The following is a 16121-nucleotide window of genomic DNA, read 5'->3' on the forward strand; positions in this document are numbered from 1 at the left end:
AAAAAAGGGTTCCTTGAGGATGATAGGTCACGGGGGAGACAACAGTTTTATGTTGAGGCAGAGGAAAAAAAAGACAAAGGGAAATCTGGGAGATCGAGTTATGCCAAGAGGGGTAAAGGAAGGAATTTCCTATTTAACCCCAACAAAGGGGAGGCTTTTAGGTAGGAAAAAGACTCTGATCCTTTATAGACAGCTTAGAGCACATATCATATTCCTGGATAATCAATATCATAAGAGAAGGATACCTTTATAGAATTAGAGGTTCATCCTCCTCATAATTTACTATAACAAAGCTCCCTTCTTCTCAACATACCTTGTTATCCAAAGATGCAATAGAACCAGTACTCAAGAGAGGAAGCTGGGACATTACTCCCATCTTTTTCTAGTAAAAAAACAAAATGGGAGCAATAATAAATCTAAAGTCACTAAACAATTTCAAAATAGAGCCAATAAGATCAGTCGTAAAATTGATACGAAAAGGGGCATCACAGGTTCAAAATAGAGCCAATAAGATCAGTCGTAAAATTGATACGAAAAAAGAGGCAGTGATGGCCATGATAGATCTTTGAGATGCCTACTTTCATGTACCAGTCCATCTACAGTCAAGAAAGTTCCTCAGACTTTCAGTACAGATGGGAAGCCAGATTCAACATTTCCAATTTCTTTGTCAGCCTTTCAGAATTTCGTCTGCACCCAGAAATTTTATGAAGATCATGGCGGAGGTAGTGATAGCACTCAGAGAGAGCAGGGCTCCAGATGGCAACCAAAATGGTCGCCAATGCGACTTAGAATTTACAAATGGCGACAAGACTTTTTAGTCTTGTGTCGCCATTTGCGACTAGACCCGCTGCCGCAACTCTGCAGTTGAATACAGCGGCGGGGCACAGAAGATGATAGTTCTCTGCCCCGCCGCCGCCGATGTTCTTCTCAGCTGCGCAGGGGTGAAGGAGTCTCTTCCCCCGCCGTGCTGCTGCTGCCGCTGCCAATAAGAAGAGAGACGGGAAGAGGAGGGGAGGGGCTTTGGCCACTGCACCACAATGAAGATAACTGACCTGTTATTACAAATACAGGAGGCGGGTGGCGGAATCAAATAGCCGGCACCCGAGCACTATGTCAGGGAGCTGCGATCCGCTGCAGTTAACCCCTTAGGTGCGGTACCTGAGGGGTTAACTGTTGCTGATCGCAGCTCCCTGTCATAGAGGTCGGGTGCCGGCTATTTGATTCCGGCACCCACCTCCTGTATTTGTATTAACAGGTCATTTCTCTTCATTGGTGGCACTGTGCACCCCCCCAACACCCCAGTATAATAAGCATTGGTGGCGCAGTGCGCCCCCTTCCCCCCCAACACCTCAGTATAATAAACATTGGTGGCGCAGTGCGCCCCTTCCTTCCCCCCCAACACCCCAGTATAATAAACATTGGTGGAGCAGTGGGCAGTGCCAATGAGGGTTAAAAAATAAAAATAAAATTACCTCCTCCAATTGATCGCGTAGCTGCCGGTCTCCTGTTCTTTATTTGGAACCTGTGGTGACGTCACTGAGCTCATCACATGGTCCATTACCATGGTGATGTACCATGTGATCAGCACAGTGATGTCACCACAGGACCTTTGACAGGTCCTGAAGAAAGAACAGGAGACCGGCTGCTACACGATCAATTGGAGGAGGTGAGTTTTTTATTTTTTTTAACCCTCATTGGCACTGCCCACTGCGCCACCAATGTTTATTATGTTGGGGGGGGGGGGGGCGCACTGCCCCACCAATGTTTATTATACTGGGGTGTTGGGGGGGGGGGGGGCGCGCACTGCCCCACCAATGTTTATTATACTGGGGGGGCACACTGCGCCACCAATGTTTATTATACTGGGGGGGGGGCACTGCGCCACAAATGTTTATTATACTGGGGTGTTGGGGGGGATGTACTGCGCCAATGTTTATTATACGTTGGGGTTGGGGGGGCACACTGCGCCACCAATGTTTATTATACTGGGGTGTATATAATGTTTATTATATTGACCTTCTACTGAGCATTCTGTATTCATGTTATAAGGGAAAATAACACAGTGAATAGACTTTCATCCCAGTAACCATGCGTGAAAATCGCACCGCATCCGCACTTGCTTGCGGATGCTTGCGATTCTCTCGCAGCCCCATTAACTTCTATGGGGCCTGCGTTGCATGAAAAACGCACAACATAGAGCATGCTGCAATTTTCACGCAACGTACAAGTGATGCGTGAAAATCACCGCTGTTGTGCACAGCCCTATAGAAGTGAATGGGTCCGGATTCAGTGCGGGTGCAATGCATTCACCTCACGCATTGCACCCACGCAGAACTCTCGCCCATGTGAAAGGGGCCTAAGGGTGAATAGGACAAGGGTTCCAGCTTCTAAGGGGGCTAATAGTAAGTAAAAAAAAAACAAAAAAAACACTAAGGCTACTTTCACACTTGCGGCAGTGTGATCCGGCAAGCAGTTCTGTCGTCGGAACTGCCTGCCGGATCTGCCGATCTGGATGTGACTGAAAGCATTTGTGAGACGCATCCGGATGCGGATCCGTCTCACAAATGCATTGCAAGAACGAATCCATCTCTCCGCTTGTCATGCGGACAGACGGATCCGTCTTGTATCTTTTTACACATTTTTACCAGTCTGCGCATGCGCAGACTGGAAGGACGGATCCTGCATTCCGGTATTTTGAATGCCGGATCTGGCACTAATACATTCCTATGGGGAAAAATGCTGGATCCGGCATTCAGGCAAGTCTTCCGTTTTTTTCGCCGGAGATAAAACCGTAGCATGCTGCGGTTTTATCTTTTGCCTGATCAGTCACAATGACTGAACTGAAGACATCCTGATGCATCCTGAACGGATTGCTCTCCATTCAGAATGCATGGGGATATGCCTGATCAGTTCTTTTCCGGTATAGAGCCCCTAGGACGGAACTCTATGCTGGAAATGAAAAACGCTAGTGTGAAAGTACCCTAAAATATTAAGTTTAAATCCCCCCTTTCCCAATTTTACATATATAAAATATATAAACCATAAATAAACCTATTACATAGCGCTGCGTCCGAAAAGTCCAAACTATTAAATTATTAAAAAATATCTCCTATGCGGTGAGCATTCGTCATTTTTTAGTCACCTTGTCACCCCAAAAAATAGGATAGGACTGTTCTATTATGGGCCGAACGTTTCATAAAATGCGAAATGTACGCGGCCTTTTTGGGTGTTTTTAAAAAAAATAAAAAATTCCGCGGTATTGAGTATCGCAATATTTTTTTATGGTGACGAAAGCGAATCAAAATTTTGGTATCGAAACAACCCTACGCCGATCTGATCGGAGTAGCGTTGTTGCGATACCAACATTTTTATTCGGTTTCGATTTGGCGACTAAAATTTTAATTTGGCTCCTAAATTTTTCAGTTCAGGAGCCAATGGCTACTAGGTATTTTTTTTTTAGTCTGGAGCACTGGAGAGCAATACTGATTATTCCATACCTAGACTGTTGACTGTTGTGGACACCAGGGATCAACTCTGGGATCATCTGCTGACTGTTTTATGCCAACTTCAAGCTCTAGGCTAGATAATCAACTGGGAGAAATCCAACCTGTCCCCAGATGTTTTTTATAGGAATCCTGCAAGACTCCAGTGTACAAAGCTCATTTCTGCCTCCTCAGAAGATACAGAATCTACAATCCCAGGTTCGCTAGTTCTTCAAAAGATCAATTTACACTCTCTGGGAAGCTATGAAGATGTTAGCCCAATTCCAGATGAGACCCCTACATGCATTTATTCAAACCAGATGGAACAGGTCTCTGACAACCCTGGATCACAAGTGTAAAAAAATAAATAAAAAATAAAAAATCCTTGGAATGATGGCTCCTGGAGAAGAACCTAAGAAACTGGTTTTCAGGAGACAAGACCTATGTTTTCTGAAACAGATACCATTGCCTGGGGATGGGACCCATACGGATCAAGGGTCATACCAGGGAAGGTGGTCCAAGACCGTCAGACAACAATCATCAAACTTAAGGGAGTTGCTGGCAATCTGTGAGGTCCTTAAAGCGACACAGGTTCGATCGAAAGAGCTTGAAATCCTAGTATACTCAGACAAATCTACAGCAGTAGCCTTCATAAAGCATCACAGTTGAACAAGACATGGCATTTAGAATCTTTCACAGCAAATATTCACCTGAAGGGGTCTCTAAATGTGAAGGCACACTTTTGACACACAATGGACCCAGGGGAATAGTCCTTGTGTCCGGAAGTATTCCTGATGATAAAAAGGCAATGGGGTAGACCACAAATAGACCTGTTCACATCAAAAGTAAACCACAAGGTACATTGATTCTTTTCTCTCAACCACAGGGACTCCCTCACTGCAGTAGACTGTAACGGCTACCCAGATAGTGAGAGGGTATCAGCCGTTGGGGACGTCCTTTTCCTGGCAAGCTGCTGGGTACGAGGGCAGCTGGTATAACCCCATCCACGCGGTCCAGAGGTAGAGTCGGGTTCAGCGGTAAAAAGAGCAGCGTAACGATCCCATATTTTCCCTCTCAAGAACGAGACAAGGCTGCGTTTTGAAGGGTTAGCAAATCATGAACCCAGCTGAACTGAACGTACAGCCTCTTTTATTCACACTCCAAAAACATAGTACTGCCCACAGGGGTTTAAAATACAACCAATCAATATATTACAACACATCCCCACAAAATCCTCCCCTCTGTCCGTGATAGAATTACCTCACACTGGGTTGATGCAATCACCACAGACAGACGAATACACAATATCCTCTGTCCTGGAGACAACCGAGAAGTAATTCAATTATCTCTCAGGACAAAGGACATCGCCAATACACACAGAGAGACAACAGGACAGGAATCCCCACCCAAACACACAAAATCCTCCCTTTCTGTCTGGGATATAATTATGGATTAACATAACTATCACAGACAGTAAAAATACAGTTTTTAAACATACACGGTAACTTTAAAACCATACATTCCATCTCCATAAAAATTACATATTTAAACTCTGCATACATCAAACATAAACACTTCCAAAAATCACACAAATCCCTCCAGCGGATCAAAAGTTAAGTGAAGTCCTTTATGACCGACCGCAAGCACAATTTTCTGCCCAAAACAGTTCCATAGATTCTTTAGTGTACACCGCTGACCGCGTTCGATCCTAAAAACAGTCCAGACATGCGGCATAGTTCTGTTACACTGCTCCCCTTTTGTGGAACACTCCGGCAGACCCGGATTGATACTTTTCGGGTCAACTTGGGGCTGTCCGGTCTGCTGTTAAGGTAAAAGTTCCGTTTGTCTGGACAGTCCGTCTGCGTTCCCATTGAACCGGCCAGGGCGATATTGAATGGAAAAGTTATACGGTTGTAGGGCCAAGCTCCATCTCAGCAATCGTCCATTGTCCCCAGCCACTCGGTTCAGCCATACCAGGGGGGTTGTGGTCTGTGATCAGTGTGAATTCCTGACCGTAAAGGTACGGTGTGAGCTTCTTTAGAGCCCAGACCAGGGCTAGACATTCTTTTTCCACTGCCGCATAGCTCACTTCCCTGGGTAATAGCTTTCTACTCAGGTATGCGACAGGGTGTTCCCCCCCATCTTCTCCGACCTGGCTTAGCACTGCCCCCAGTCCGTACATGGACGCATCTGTGTGGACGGCAAATCTTTTGTTAGGGACGGGGGCAGACAAAACGGGTGCGTTGATCAAGGCTTGTTTCAGGGTTTGGAACGCTGCTTCACAGGCGGGAGACCACAGGACTACTCTAGGCAAATTCTTCTTTGTTAAATCTGTCAGGGGTTTGGCGATGGCACTGTAGTCAGGGACAAATTTCCTGTAGTACCCTGCTGTCCCTAAGAATGCTAACACTTGAGTTTTAGTGTGGGGTGTCGGCCAATTGGCTACGGCCTCTACCTTAGCGGGTTCTGGTCGTTGTTTCCCACACCCCACTCTGTGTCCCAGGTACTGGACCTCAGCCATACCGAAATTACATTTCTCTGGTTTCAGGGTGAGGCCGGCGGCCCTAATCTGATCTAGCACAGTCTCTACGTGTCTCAGGTGCTCCCCCCAAGTCTCACTATAGATCGCAATGTCATCCAGGTATGCGCAAGTGAAATCCTGGAAGCCATCAAGGAGGCGATCCACTAAGCGCTGAAAGGTAGCTGGGGCGTTTTTCATCCCGAAGGGCATGACCTTAAACTGGTACAAGTCAAACGGGGTGACAAACGCCGACTTAGGGATAGCGTCCTTGGCCAGGGGAATCTGCCAGTACCCTTTGCACAGATCGATGGTGGTCAGATAGCGTCCCCTGGCAATACGATCTAATAGTTCGTCCACTCGGGGCATGGGGTATGCGTCTGTCACGGTTCGGTCATTGAGGCGTCGATAATTGACACAGAACCGGGTCGTTCCGTCCTTTTTGGGGACTAGAACGACTGGGGATGCCCAGGGGCTGTCGGATGGCTCTATAACTCCTAGTCTTAACATCTCCTGAATCTCCTTTCTCATCTCTTCTTTTACGGCTTCGGGGATTCTATAGGGAGTCTGTCGGAGAGGGTTTTGTCCTGGGGTTTCGACATAATGTGTCGCTAAGGGTGTGTAACCGGGCTCCTGGGAAAACGTCACTCTTTTCTCGGCTAACAATTGTTGGAGTTGCTCCCTTTCTGTGGGAGTTAATCGCTCCCCTAGCTGTACTGTATTAAGCAGAGTTTTAGGCTCGCATTCGGCTAACAGATCTGGGATGGGGAGGCTGTCAGGATCTTCAGTGGCCGGGATACATATGGCTGCTATATCTTCGGGTCTTTCCTGGTACTCTTTTATTAAGTTTATATGAAAGGACTTCTGTATCCTTTCGTCCTTGCTACTGGCAATCACATAGGTGGTGTCACAGACCTGGGCCACCACCTTGTAAGGGCCTTGCCAGGAGGTCTGTAGTTTGTTCCCTTTAACTGGTCTAAGTACTAGGACTTTCTGCCCTACCTGGAACGTTCTCAGTCTAGCACCCCGATCGTACCAATGTTTCTGACGGCCCTGTGCCGCCTGGAGGTGTTCTCGGGTCATCCTGGCTAGGTGCCCCATGCGGTCCCGCATTTCCAGCACATAAGGTACGATAGGGACCCCCTCATGTTCTATCTCTCCCTCCCAGTGCTCCCGGACGAGGTCGAGGGGGCCTCGTACCCGCCGTCCATAGAGCAACTCGAAGGGGGAGAACCCTGTGGATTCCTGCGGCACCTCTAGATATGCGAACAAGAGGTGTGGCAAGAATCGCTCCCAGTCTCTGTATTCCGCCGTAAAGGTCCGCAGCAATTGCTTTAGGGTACCATTAAAGCGTTCACAGAGGCCGTTCGTTTGGGGGTGGTACGGTGAACTAAGCAGGGCTTTGACACCGCAGACTTTCCATAGATGCTGAGTTAGGTCTGCAGTGAACTGGGTTCCTCGGTCAGATAGGATTTCCTGAGGGAATCCCACTCTGGTGAATATCCCGACTAAGGCACTGGCGACAGTGTCAGCCTGGATATTCGTCAGAGCGACGGCTTCTGGGTAGCGGGTAGCATAGTCCACTACGGTCAGAATGTACTTTTGGGTAGGGGTCCTACTAGGTCGACTGCCACCCCGCTAAATGGCTCCTCGATCACGGGCATAGGTGACAGTCGAGCTTTAGGATGATCCCCTCTCTTTCCTACCCGTTGGCATACGTCACAAGTGCTGCAGTAACGTCGCACATCCCTCGAGACCCCCGGCCAAAAGAAGGTCTGGGTGATCCTGTGGGTGGTGCGGTTACCCCCTAGATGCCCTGCCAACGGAATGTCATGGCCAATTCGGAGAAGTTCCAACCGGTACTTTCTGGGCACTACCAGTTGGCGCTTCTGCGAAGGGACACAGCCTCTCTTTCTGCCTTCGGTCAGTCTATACAACCTGTCGCCCTCCCATATAAAACGTTCCCGCTCATCCCCTCTACTGTTGGCTAATTCTCTGTACCTTTGGAGGGTAGGGTCCTGTCTAGTTTCCCTCCCAAACTCTTCTGGGGTGTCCCAAGCTATGGGTCTCTCTGGGGTGTTGGTGCTAAGTGCCTGCTGGTGGCTTACCTGGGTCTCCCGACCTGTTGTAAGATCGTCCTCGGTACGGGCCTGTGAGCGGGTGGTCACGGGGCAAGCAGCAGCAGTCGTGGGTAAAAAAACTGAGGCTAGAGGGCCAATGTTGTTGCCCAACACGACCTCCGCAGGCAAATTGTCCATGATGCCCACTGTGGTCTTTCCCGACCCGACTCCCCAATCCAAGTGGATCCGGGCGGTGGGTAAGCGAAAAACAGCCCCACCTGCGACACGAACAGCAACGGTACGATTAGATACATGTTCTGGTTTTATCAGATGTTTCTGTACCAAAGTGATGGTAGCACCAGTGTCTCGTAGGCCTTGTGCTATCTGTCCGTTCACTCGCACCTCCTGGCGGTGATGCTGGCGGTTATCTGGGGAGGCAGCTTGTATGGGGTTGGCCTCATACAAGATTCCCAAACACTCCTCAGGGCTCCCTTCAATTTCCAGGCAGTGAGCACACGAGGGCCGTGCTGGCGGGGTCCCGTTGTTAGGGGTTGTGCGCCTCCAGTTATTATTGGTTGATCCCAGAGGGCAATAACGGGCAATATGTCCTGGGTTGCTGCAGCGATGACATGTCACTTTGTAAGGTTCCCGGGGCTGGTTGTTAGACCCCTGGGGGCGTGGTGGTCCTGGGGGTACTGGAGCCCGAATTTCGGTGCGTGCAGCGTAGGTTGGGGTGCGTGTCTCTGTTCTAGGTGCTGGTCGTGTGGTACCTTGGCTCACCTTCCTTGTTTCCGCGTATTCATCTGCTAGATGCGCTGCCTCAGTTAAGTTGGCAGGGCGGCGATCTCTCACCCAGTCCTGTATTTCCGCAGCCAGATCTTGGAAGAAATGTTCCACCAAGAACAACTGTAACACTTCCTCTCCGGTGTTGGCATTGCACCCTCGCACCCAATGTGACGCCACCCTTTGTATCCTGTTTGCCCATTCCATGTTGGAGTCCACAGTCTTCTTTTTGGACTCTCGGAAGCGACGGCGGTAGGCTTCTGGGGTTACGGCATATCGGGTTAGCAGCGCCTTTTTAACTTGCTGGTATTGCAAAATATCCTCTGGAGCAAGAGCCCGAAAGGCTTCATTGGCTTTGCCTGACAATTTCCCCGACAAAATAGTGACCCATTGGTCTGGTGGTACCTGGTGTAGTGAGCACTGTCTCTCAAAGTCCGCCAAATATCCATCTATTTCCTCCTCACTTTCTACAAAAGTTTTAAATGCAGTGAATGGTATTTTCTTTCCCGTAGCAGGGGGTGTGGGAGTAGGCACTGCATGTGTAATGAGCTGCCTAGCTCTTACCAGTTCCAGTTCTTGTCCCCTCTTAGTTTGTATCTCTTCCCTTGTATCCCGGAACAGTTGGTTTAGTAGTTCCATGGACGTTTCTGGATACAAGGATAACCTCCGCTGTACGATACCAGTAATTACATCGTCCTCGCTGGCAGGTGCAAGGGGCTCCGCTCCTTCCATGGATCTATCCATTCCGTCCAGCTCCAGCAGGTCAGCGATCAGCTCCCTCCGTGGTCTGTTACTGGCACTCCTACCACGACTCTCCAATAAATCTTTTAGTGTGGGTCTTTTCAGCCGGGCGTATTGAGACTCCATTCAGCACTTGCTCGTTGGATAAAAGGACCAATCCCACTGCTTGCCACCAATGTAACGGCTACCCAGATAGTGAGAGGGTATCAGCTGTTGGGGACATCCTTTTCCTGGCAAGCTGCTGGGTACGAGGGCAGCTGGTATAACCCCATCCACGCGGTCCAGAGGTAGAGTCGGGTTCAGCGGTAAAAAGAGCAGCGTAACGATCCCATATTTTCCCTCTCAAGAACGAGACAAGGCTGCGTTTTGAAGGGTTAGCAAATCATGAACCCAGCTGAACTGAACGTACAGCCTCTTTTATTCACACTCCAAAAACATAGTACTGCCCACAGGGGTTTAAAATACAACCAATCAATATATTACAACACATCCCCACAAAATCCTCCCCTCTGTCCGTGATAGAATTACCTCACACTGGGTTGATGCAATCACCACAGACAGACAAATACACAATATCCTCTATCCTGGAGACAACCGAGAAGTAATTCAATTATCTCTCAGGACAAAGGACATCGCCAATACACACAGAGAGACAACAGGACAGGAATCCCCACCCAAACACACAAAATCCTCCCTTTCTGTCTGGGATATAATTATGGATTAACATAACTATCACAGACAGTAAAAATACAGTTTTTAAACATACACAGTAACTTTAAAACCATACATTCCATCTCCATAAAAATTACATATTTAAACTCTGCATACATCAAACATAAACACTTCCAAAAATCACACAAATCCCTCCAGCGGATCAAAAGTTAAGTGAAGTCCTTTATGACCGACCGCAAGCACAATTTTCTGCCCAAAACAGTTCCATAGATTCTTTAGTGTACACCGCTGACCGTGTTCGATCCTAAAAACAGTATAGACATGCGGCATAGTTCTGTTACAGACTCCTTCAGCCATATCTGGACATCCAACCTAGTCTATGCATTTCCTCCTATTCCACGGATTCCCAGAGTTCTGCAGACATTTCAGTCAAAGATCTGCACATTAATCCTTGTGGTACCATTCTGGCTCAATAGAGGCTGGTTTGGTCTTCGGAGGTCCCTCAGCAGGGAGGACCCTATACTCCTTCAACAGAGTTTGGATCTCCTATCCCATGGTCCAATGAATTATCCCAATCCCAAATTACTGAAATGATCAGTGTGGATGCTGAGGAATCCATCCTCTTAAAATTGGGATTATTAGAGAAAGTAATAACTTGCTGTTTAGTAGAAAGTTAAATACTACCAAGACTTATTTGAAAGTGTGGAAGAAATGTGCTTCTTGGTGTGGGGATAAATTCAATTAGTCATCTCCCAATATTCCCCTTATCCTTGAGTTCTTGCAAGAAGGGTTGGACTTGGGTCTCTCTCCAAATAGGTTTCGGCTCTTTACAGTACAAACCCTAATCATGTATCCAGATTCCTTTAGAGCTGCAGACAGGCTCAGGCCTAGAATCAAGAGCATGGTAGCCCCTTGGAACTTTAATATGGTACTTTTGAATGACTAGAATCCATATCCATTAAATGGCTTACCATTAAGACTATATTCTTGGTGGCAATTTCCTCAGCCAGACATATCTACCAATTAAGGAATGATTTTTGAAGACAAGTTAATATTTAAGTTAGATTGGAGTTGTCTGCCAAAAGTTATCTCTTTTCATAGATCCCAGGACATTGTAATACCATAATTTTGTGCTAGTCCTAAAAATGATCAAGAGTCAAAAATGTGGGCAAAAATATGGAAGCAACAAAGAGCTGGAGAATGGATAAGAACGTGTTTATACAATTTTGTGCTCCAAACGAAGGCAAGAAGGCGGCAAAAAGTTTATTTGCTGCTGGTTAAGATCTGCAATTGCAGAGGCCTATAAAGCAGCAGGCAAGAGGCTCCTCCTTCCCTAAGGACTTATTCGACTAGAGCCATTTCAGCTTCTTGGGCGGAAAGATCTTTGGCATCTCTAGAGCAGATTTGTAGGGCCACAACATGGAAGAAGGCCCATATTATTACAAAAGATTATAAACTGGATGTTCTTGCAAGGGAGCATATGGACCTTTGAAGGAAAGTCCTTTGTGCTGTTGTCCCTCCCTAAAAAAAATTTGTGCTGTCATGGAGACAACTGGGGAAATGAGTACTATACTCACCAGTAATCTGGTTTCCTGGAAGTCTCCGTGACAGCACATTATTCCCACCATATTTTCTTCTCTTATGGTTTTCTATTTGATTCCTTTATCCATAGATTTCCATAAAAAAATACACTATTAGTGTCCCTAATAGTGCCAGTGCTCCCCATTAGTAGTTATACACTCTATATTATACACAGTGGTAATAAGTCCCCATAGTCAAAATTATTTTCCCCAAAGTACCCTCGGTAGTTATTATGCCCTATAGGGCCCTTGGTAGATATGGGGCCACCTATAATGTCACCCAGTAGTTATAATGCTCCCCTTTAGTGGCCTGGTAGCTATAATGCCTCTATATTGTCCTCAGTAGTTACCATGCACTCTTTTGTGCTGCCAATAGTTATGTCCCATATAGTGCCCCCAGTAGTTATCATTCTCCCCTGTAGTGGCCAGTAGTTTTTTCCCCCCTATAATGATTACAATACCCCCTATAGTACCCACATATGGCCCCTAATAGTGATAATGCCCCCATAGTGCACACAGTAGGCTACTTTCACACTCGCGTTTTGGGCGGATCCGTCATGGATCTGCAAAAACTGATTTGTTAAACTAATACAACCACGTGCATCCTTCATTAATGGATCCGTTTGTAATATCTGTAACCTAGCCAAGATGGATCCGTCATGAACTCCATTAAAAGTCAATGGGGGACGGATCCGTTTTCTATTGTGTCAGAGAAAACAGTATATGGCTCAGTTTCATCAAGCGGACAGCAAAAGCTGCAGGCAGCGTTTTGGTGTCCGCCTCCAGAGTGGAATGGAGACTGATCGGAGGCAAACTGATGCATTCAGAGCGGATCCATTTCCATTCAGAATACATTAGGGAAAAACTGATCCGTTTTGGACCGCTTGTGAGAGCCCATGACGGATCTCACAAACGGAAAGCCAAAACGCGAGTGTGAAAGCAGCTGTACTTATAATGTCCCATACAGTGGCCCAACACCGCATAGTTATAATGTAACTGACAACAAAGTCAAATACTCAGACCTCTTCCAGCCTCCATCTGCATTGCCTGCATCTTGGCACAGGCAGTCACAAAGACGTCATCCCTCAACCCGATATCCAGCACAGGTGGTCTCAATTTGGTCATCGCTTCTTAGCCACCTGTGCCATTCTGCTGCTTTATTAGGCCTGAAGTCTATAAGGGTGAACAGCGGGGACAGAAGCCTCAAGACAGTGATACAGTTGTCTGCGATTGGTGAGGTGCACTGCTGTTATTTACGGACCGCAGTATAGAACCCCAGAGCAGAATTCAGCTGTCAAAGGGTACTGGCCAATTTTGTTACGGGAGCATGTCATTTATGGAGAAAAGGAATCAAAGAACCAGATCTTTATATTAATACTATAAAAACATTTTTTTCTGCAAAGCGCATGAGTTATCAATCATTCCATGGGTGGACTACAGTACAGAAAGATTAAAATTAGGGTTGTTCAGTTTAGAAAAAAGACAACTGAGGGGAGATCGAACAACTATGTACAAATACATCCAGGGGAAGTACATATCTCTCCCATGTTCTATTTGTACCCAAGGACTGTGGCGAGGGGACCTCTTCTACATGAATAGAAGAGGATTCTTTATGGTAAGAGCAGTTAGACTATGGAACTCTCTGCCTGAGAAGGTGGTGATGGTGAATTCACTAAAAGAGTTCAAGAGGGGCCTGGATGTATTTCTGGAGTATAATAATATAGGTTATAGTTACTAGCTTTCTGGAGGAGGGTCGTTGATCCAGATTTTTATTTTATTTTTCCCCCCCTAAAATAAGGAAAATTAGCTTCTGGTAGGAGTGGGGGGTTGCCTTCCTCTGAATCAGTTTGCAGGATAACAGGCTGAACCGGATGGACAGATGTCTTTTTCCGGCCTTACAAACTGTTACTACGGTATGTGCCAAACTGCTGAAAATTGCATTATGAAATCCAGTGCACCTGTGTTTCTTGATGGCAGTGTAGCCATACATGAACTGCTATACTTGTATACATGTATGCTTTCTATGCATTTTTTTTAATTTATTTATTTTTATTTTTCCAGGTATCTACTGTATAATGGAGACCTGACTGAGTTTGATGTGGATAATATGGTGCTTATACAAAAAGTGCATACATTTCTGATGAACGATTGTCTGCTTATAGCTACATCATTGCCAAATCGAAGAGGAATGTACAAATATAATGCTTTGTATAATCTGGATGATCTTGCTGTAGTGAATGTAAAGGAAAATCCTCCTATGAAAAATATGTTTAAGATCTTGATGTTTCCAGAGAGCAGAATTTTTCAGGCAGAGAATGCAAAAATTAAGAAAGAATGGCTAGATCTTTTGGAGGAGACAAAAAAGAATAAAATGTTGATAGAGAAATGTAAAAAAGAAGATCCACTGTGTTCTCCTACCATGGTAGAGGTGTCAAGTAACCCTTCCTTAAATGACAAGAAAACTACTATAGAGGAAAAGGAAGAAAAGGTTAATTTATCTTTTGAATGGATTCAAGAGCTCCCTGACAATTTGGATGTCTGCATAGCACAGAGAAATTTTGAAGGAGCTGTTGATTTGTTGGCTAAGCTAAATAGTTATTTACAAGATAAACCATTAACCTATTCGGTGCAGGATTTGAGAACAAAAGTAGACCCACGTCTAAGACATCTAACTGATGTTTTGGTGTTTGAGCTTTTACCAGACCGCTCATTACGAGGAGGCCCAAAAGCGACACGCAGAGCTGTTTCTCAACTTGTGCGCCTAGGACAGTCAACAAAAGCATGTGGCTTATTCTTGCAAAATAGAGCCACTGCAGTGCATAGTGCTATACGCCAACTAAGAATAGAGGGAGCAACTTTACTTTATGTACATAAACTTTGCAATGTTTTCTTTACCAGTTTACTCGAAACAGCCAAAGAGTTTGAGATTGATTTTTCTGGGAACAATGGCTGCTACTCTGCGTTCATTGTGTGGTCCTGTTCTGCCTTGAAAATATTTGTTGATGCTTTCAGTAAGCAGGTGTTTGACAGCAAAGAAAGCCTTTCTACTGCAGCAGAATGTGTAAAAGTTGCAAAAGAACATTGTAAGCATTTGTCTGAAATTGGCTTAGATCTGACATTTATATTGCATGCCTTTTTAGTGAAAGATCTAAAAGCTGTTTTGCAAAGCAACAAAGATATTATTATTGAGGCCACAAAGCACCGTAATTCTGAAGAAATGTGGAGGAAAATGAACCTTATGACACCAGAAGCTTTGGCAAAATTGAAGGAAGAGATGCAGAATTGTGGTGTGGACAATTTTGATCAGTATACAGGAGATGACTGTTGGGTTAATCTCAGTTACACAATTGTTGCTTTTACTAAGCAAATAATGTTCTTTTTGGAAGAAGCACTTAAATTGTACTTCCCTGAACTGCACATGGTTCTTCTGGAGGGTTTAATAGAAATAATACTGGTAGCTGTTCAACATGTAGACTATAGTCTGAGATGTGAGCAAGACTTTGAAAAGAGAGGTTTTATAAGACAAAATGCATCTTTTTTATATGACACAGTTCTACCTGTGGTAGAGAAGAGATTTGAGGAAGGTGTAGGTAAGCCAGCCAAACAGTTGCATGATTTGAGAAGTATATCCAGATTGGTTAGAGTTAATCCTGGTACAACATCAATTGTGTAGTAATTTTCTTGTCTTTTAGGAAATGTGCTCGCTAATAATACATTGTGCCTGCTTTCTTCTTAGCTTTAAAGGGATTCTGTCACCAAGTTTTAGGCTATAGAGATACGGACATGCACGGCTAGATCGCCGCTAGCATGTCCGCAATATACCGGTCCTATAGGGCTGTGTGCTTATATTTTCTTTAAAAAAGGATTTTAGAGAATTAGTCTTGTAAGGTGCCCAAGGGGCTGTACAAACCTTCCTGGTGCCCAGCCACGCCCGCCTGTGAAGGAGCCCAGCACCGCCTATGTCCTCTGAATCTCCTCCTTTCGTCACCGATAGATTTCCGTAATCTCGCGATGCGCAGTTCCTTCCCTGAGGCGGAGATTACGGCAATCTATCGGTGACTAAAGGAGGAGATTCGGAGGACATAGGCGGTGATGGGCTCCAGGAAGGTTCGTACAGCCCCTTGGGCACCTTACAAGACTAATTTACATATCTCAAAAATCCTTTTTTAAAGAAAATAAACGCACACAGCCCTATAGGACCAGTATATTGCGGACATGCTAGTGGCAATCTAGCCGTGCATGTCCTTATCTCTATAGCCTAAAACTTGGTGACAGAATCCCTTTC

At 45.7% G+C, this 16121-nt stretch overlaps 1 protein-coding gene across 1 annotated transcript in view; it reads left to right on the forward strand.

Moving 5' to 3' along the window:
- EXOC8 (exocyst complex component 8) overlaps window positions 1-15683 on the forward strand; it is a 45512-nt gene extending 29829 nt beyond the window's left edge. The window contains exon 3 of the mRNA XM_040429300.1: window positions 13898-15683. Within this exon, the coding sequence (XP_040285234.1) occupies window positions 13898-15509 (1612 nt within the window). The 3' untranslated portion in view covers window positions 15510-15683. The remainder of the gene's footprint in view (window positions 1-13897) is intronic.
- The last annotated feature ends 438 nt before the right edge of the window (window positions 15684-16121 follow it).

This window comes from Bufo bufo, chromosome 4 (assembly GCF_905171765.1).
Source record: "Bufo bufo chromosome 4, aBufBuf1.1, whole genome shotgun sequence".
NCBI lineage: Eukaryota > Metazoa > Chordata > Amphibia > Anura > Bufonidae > Bufo > Bufo bufo.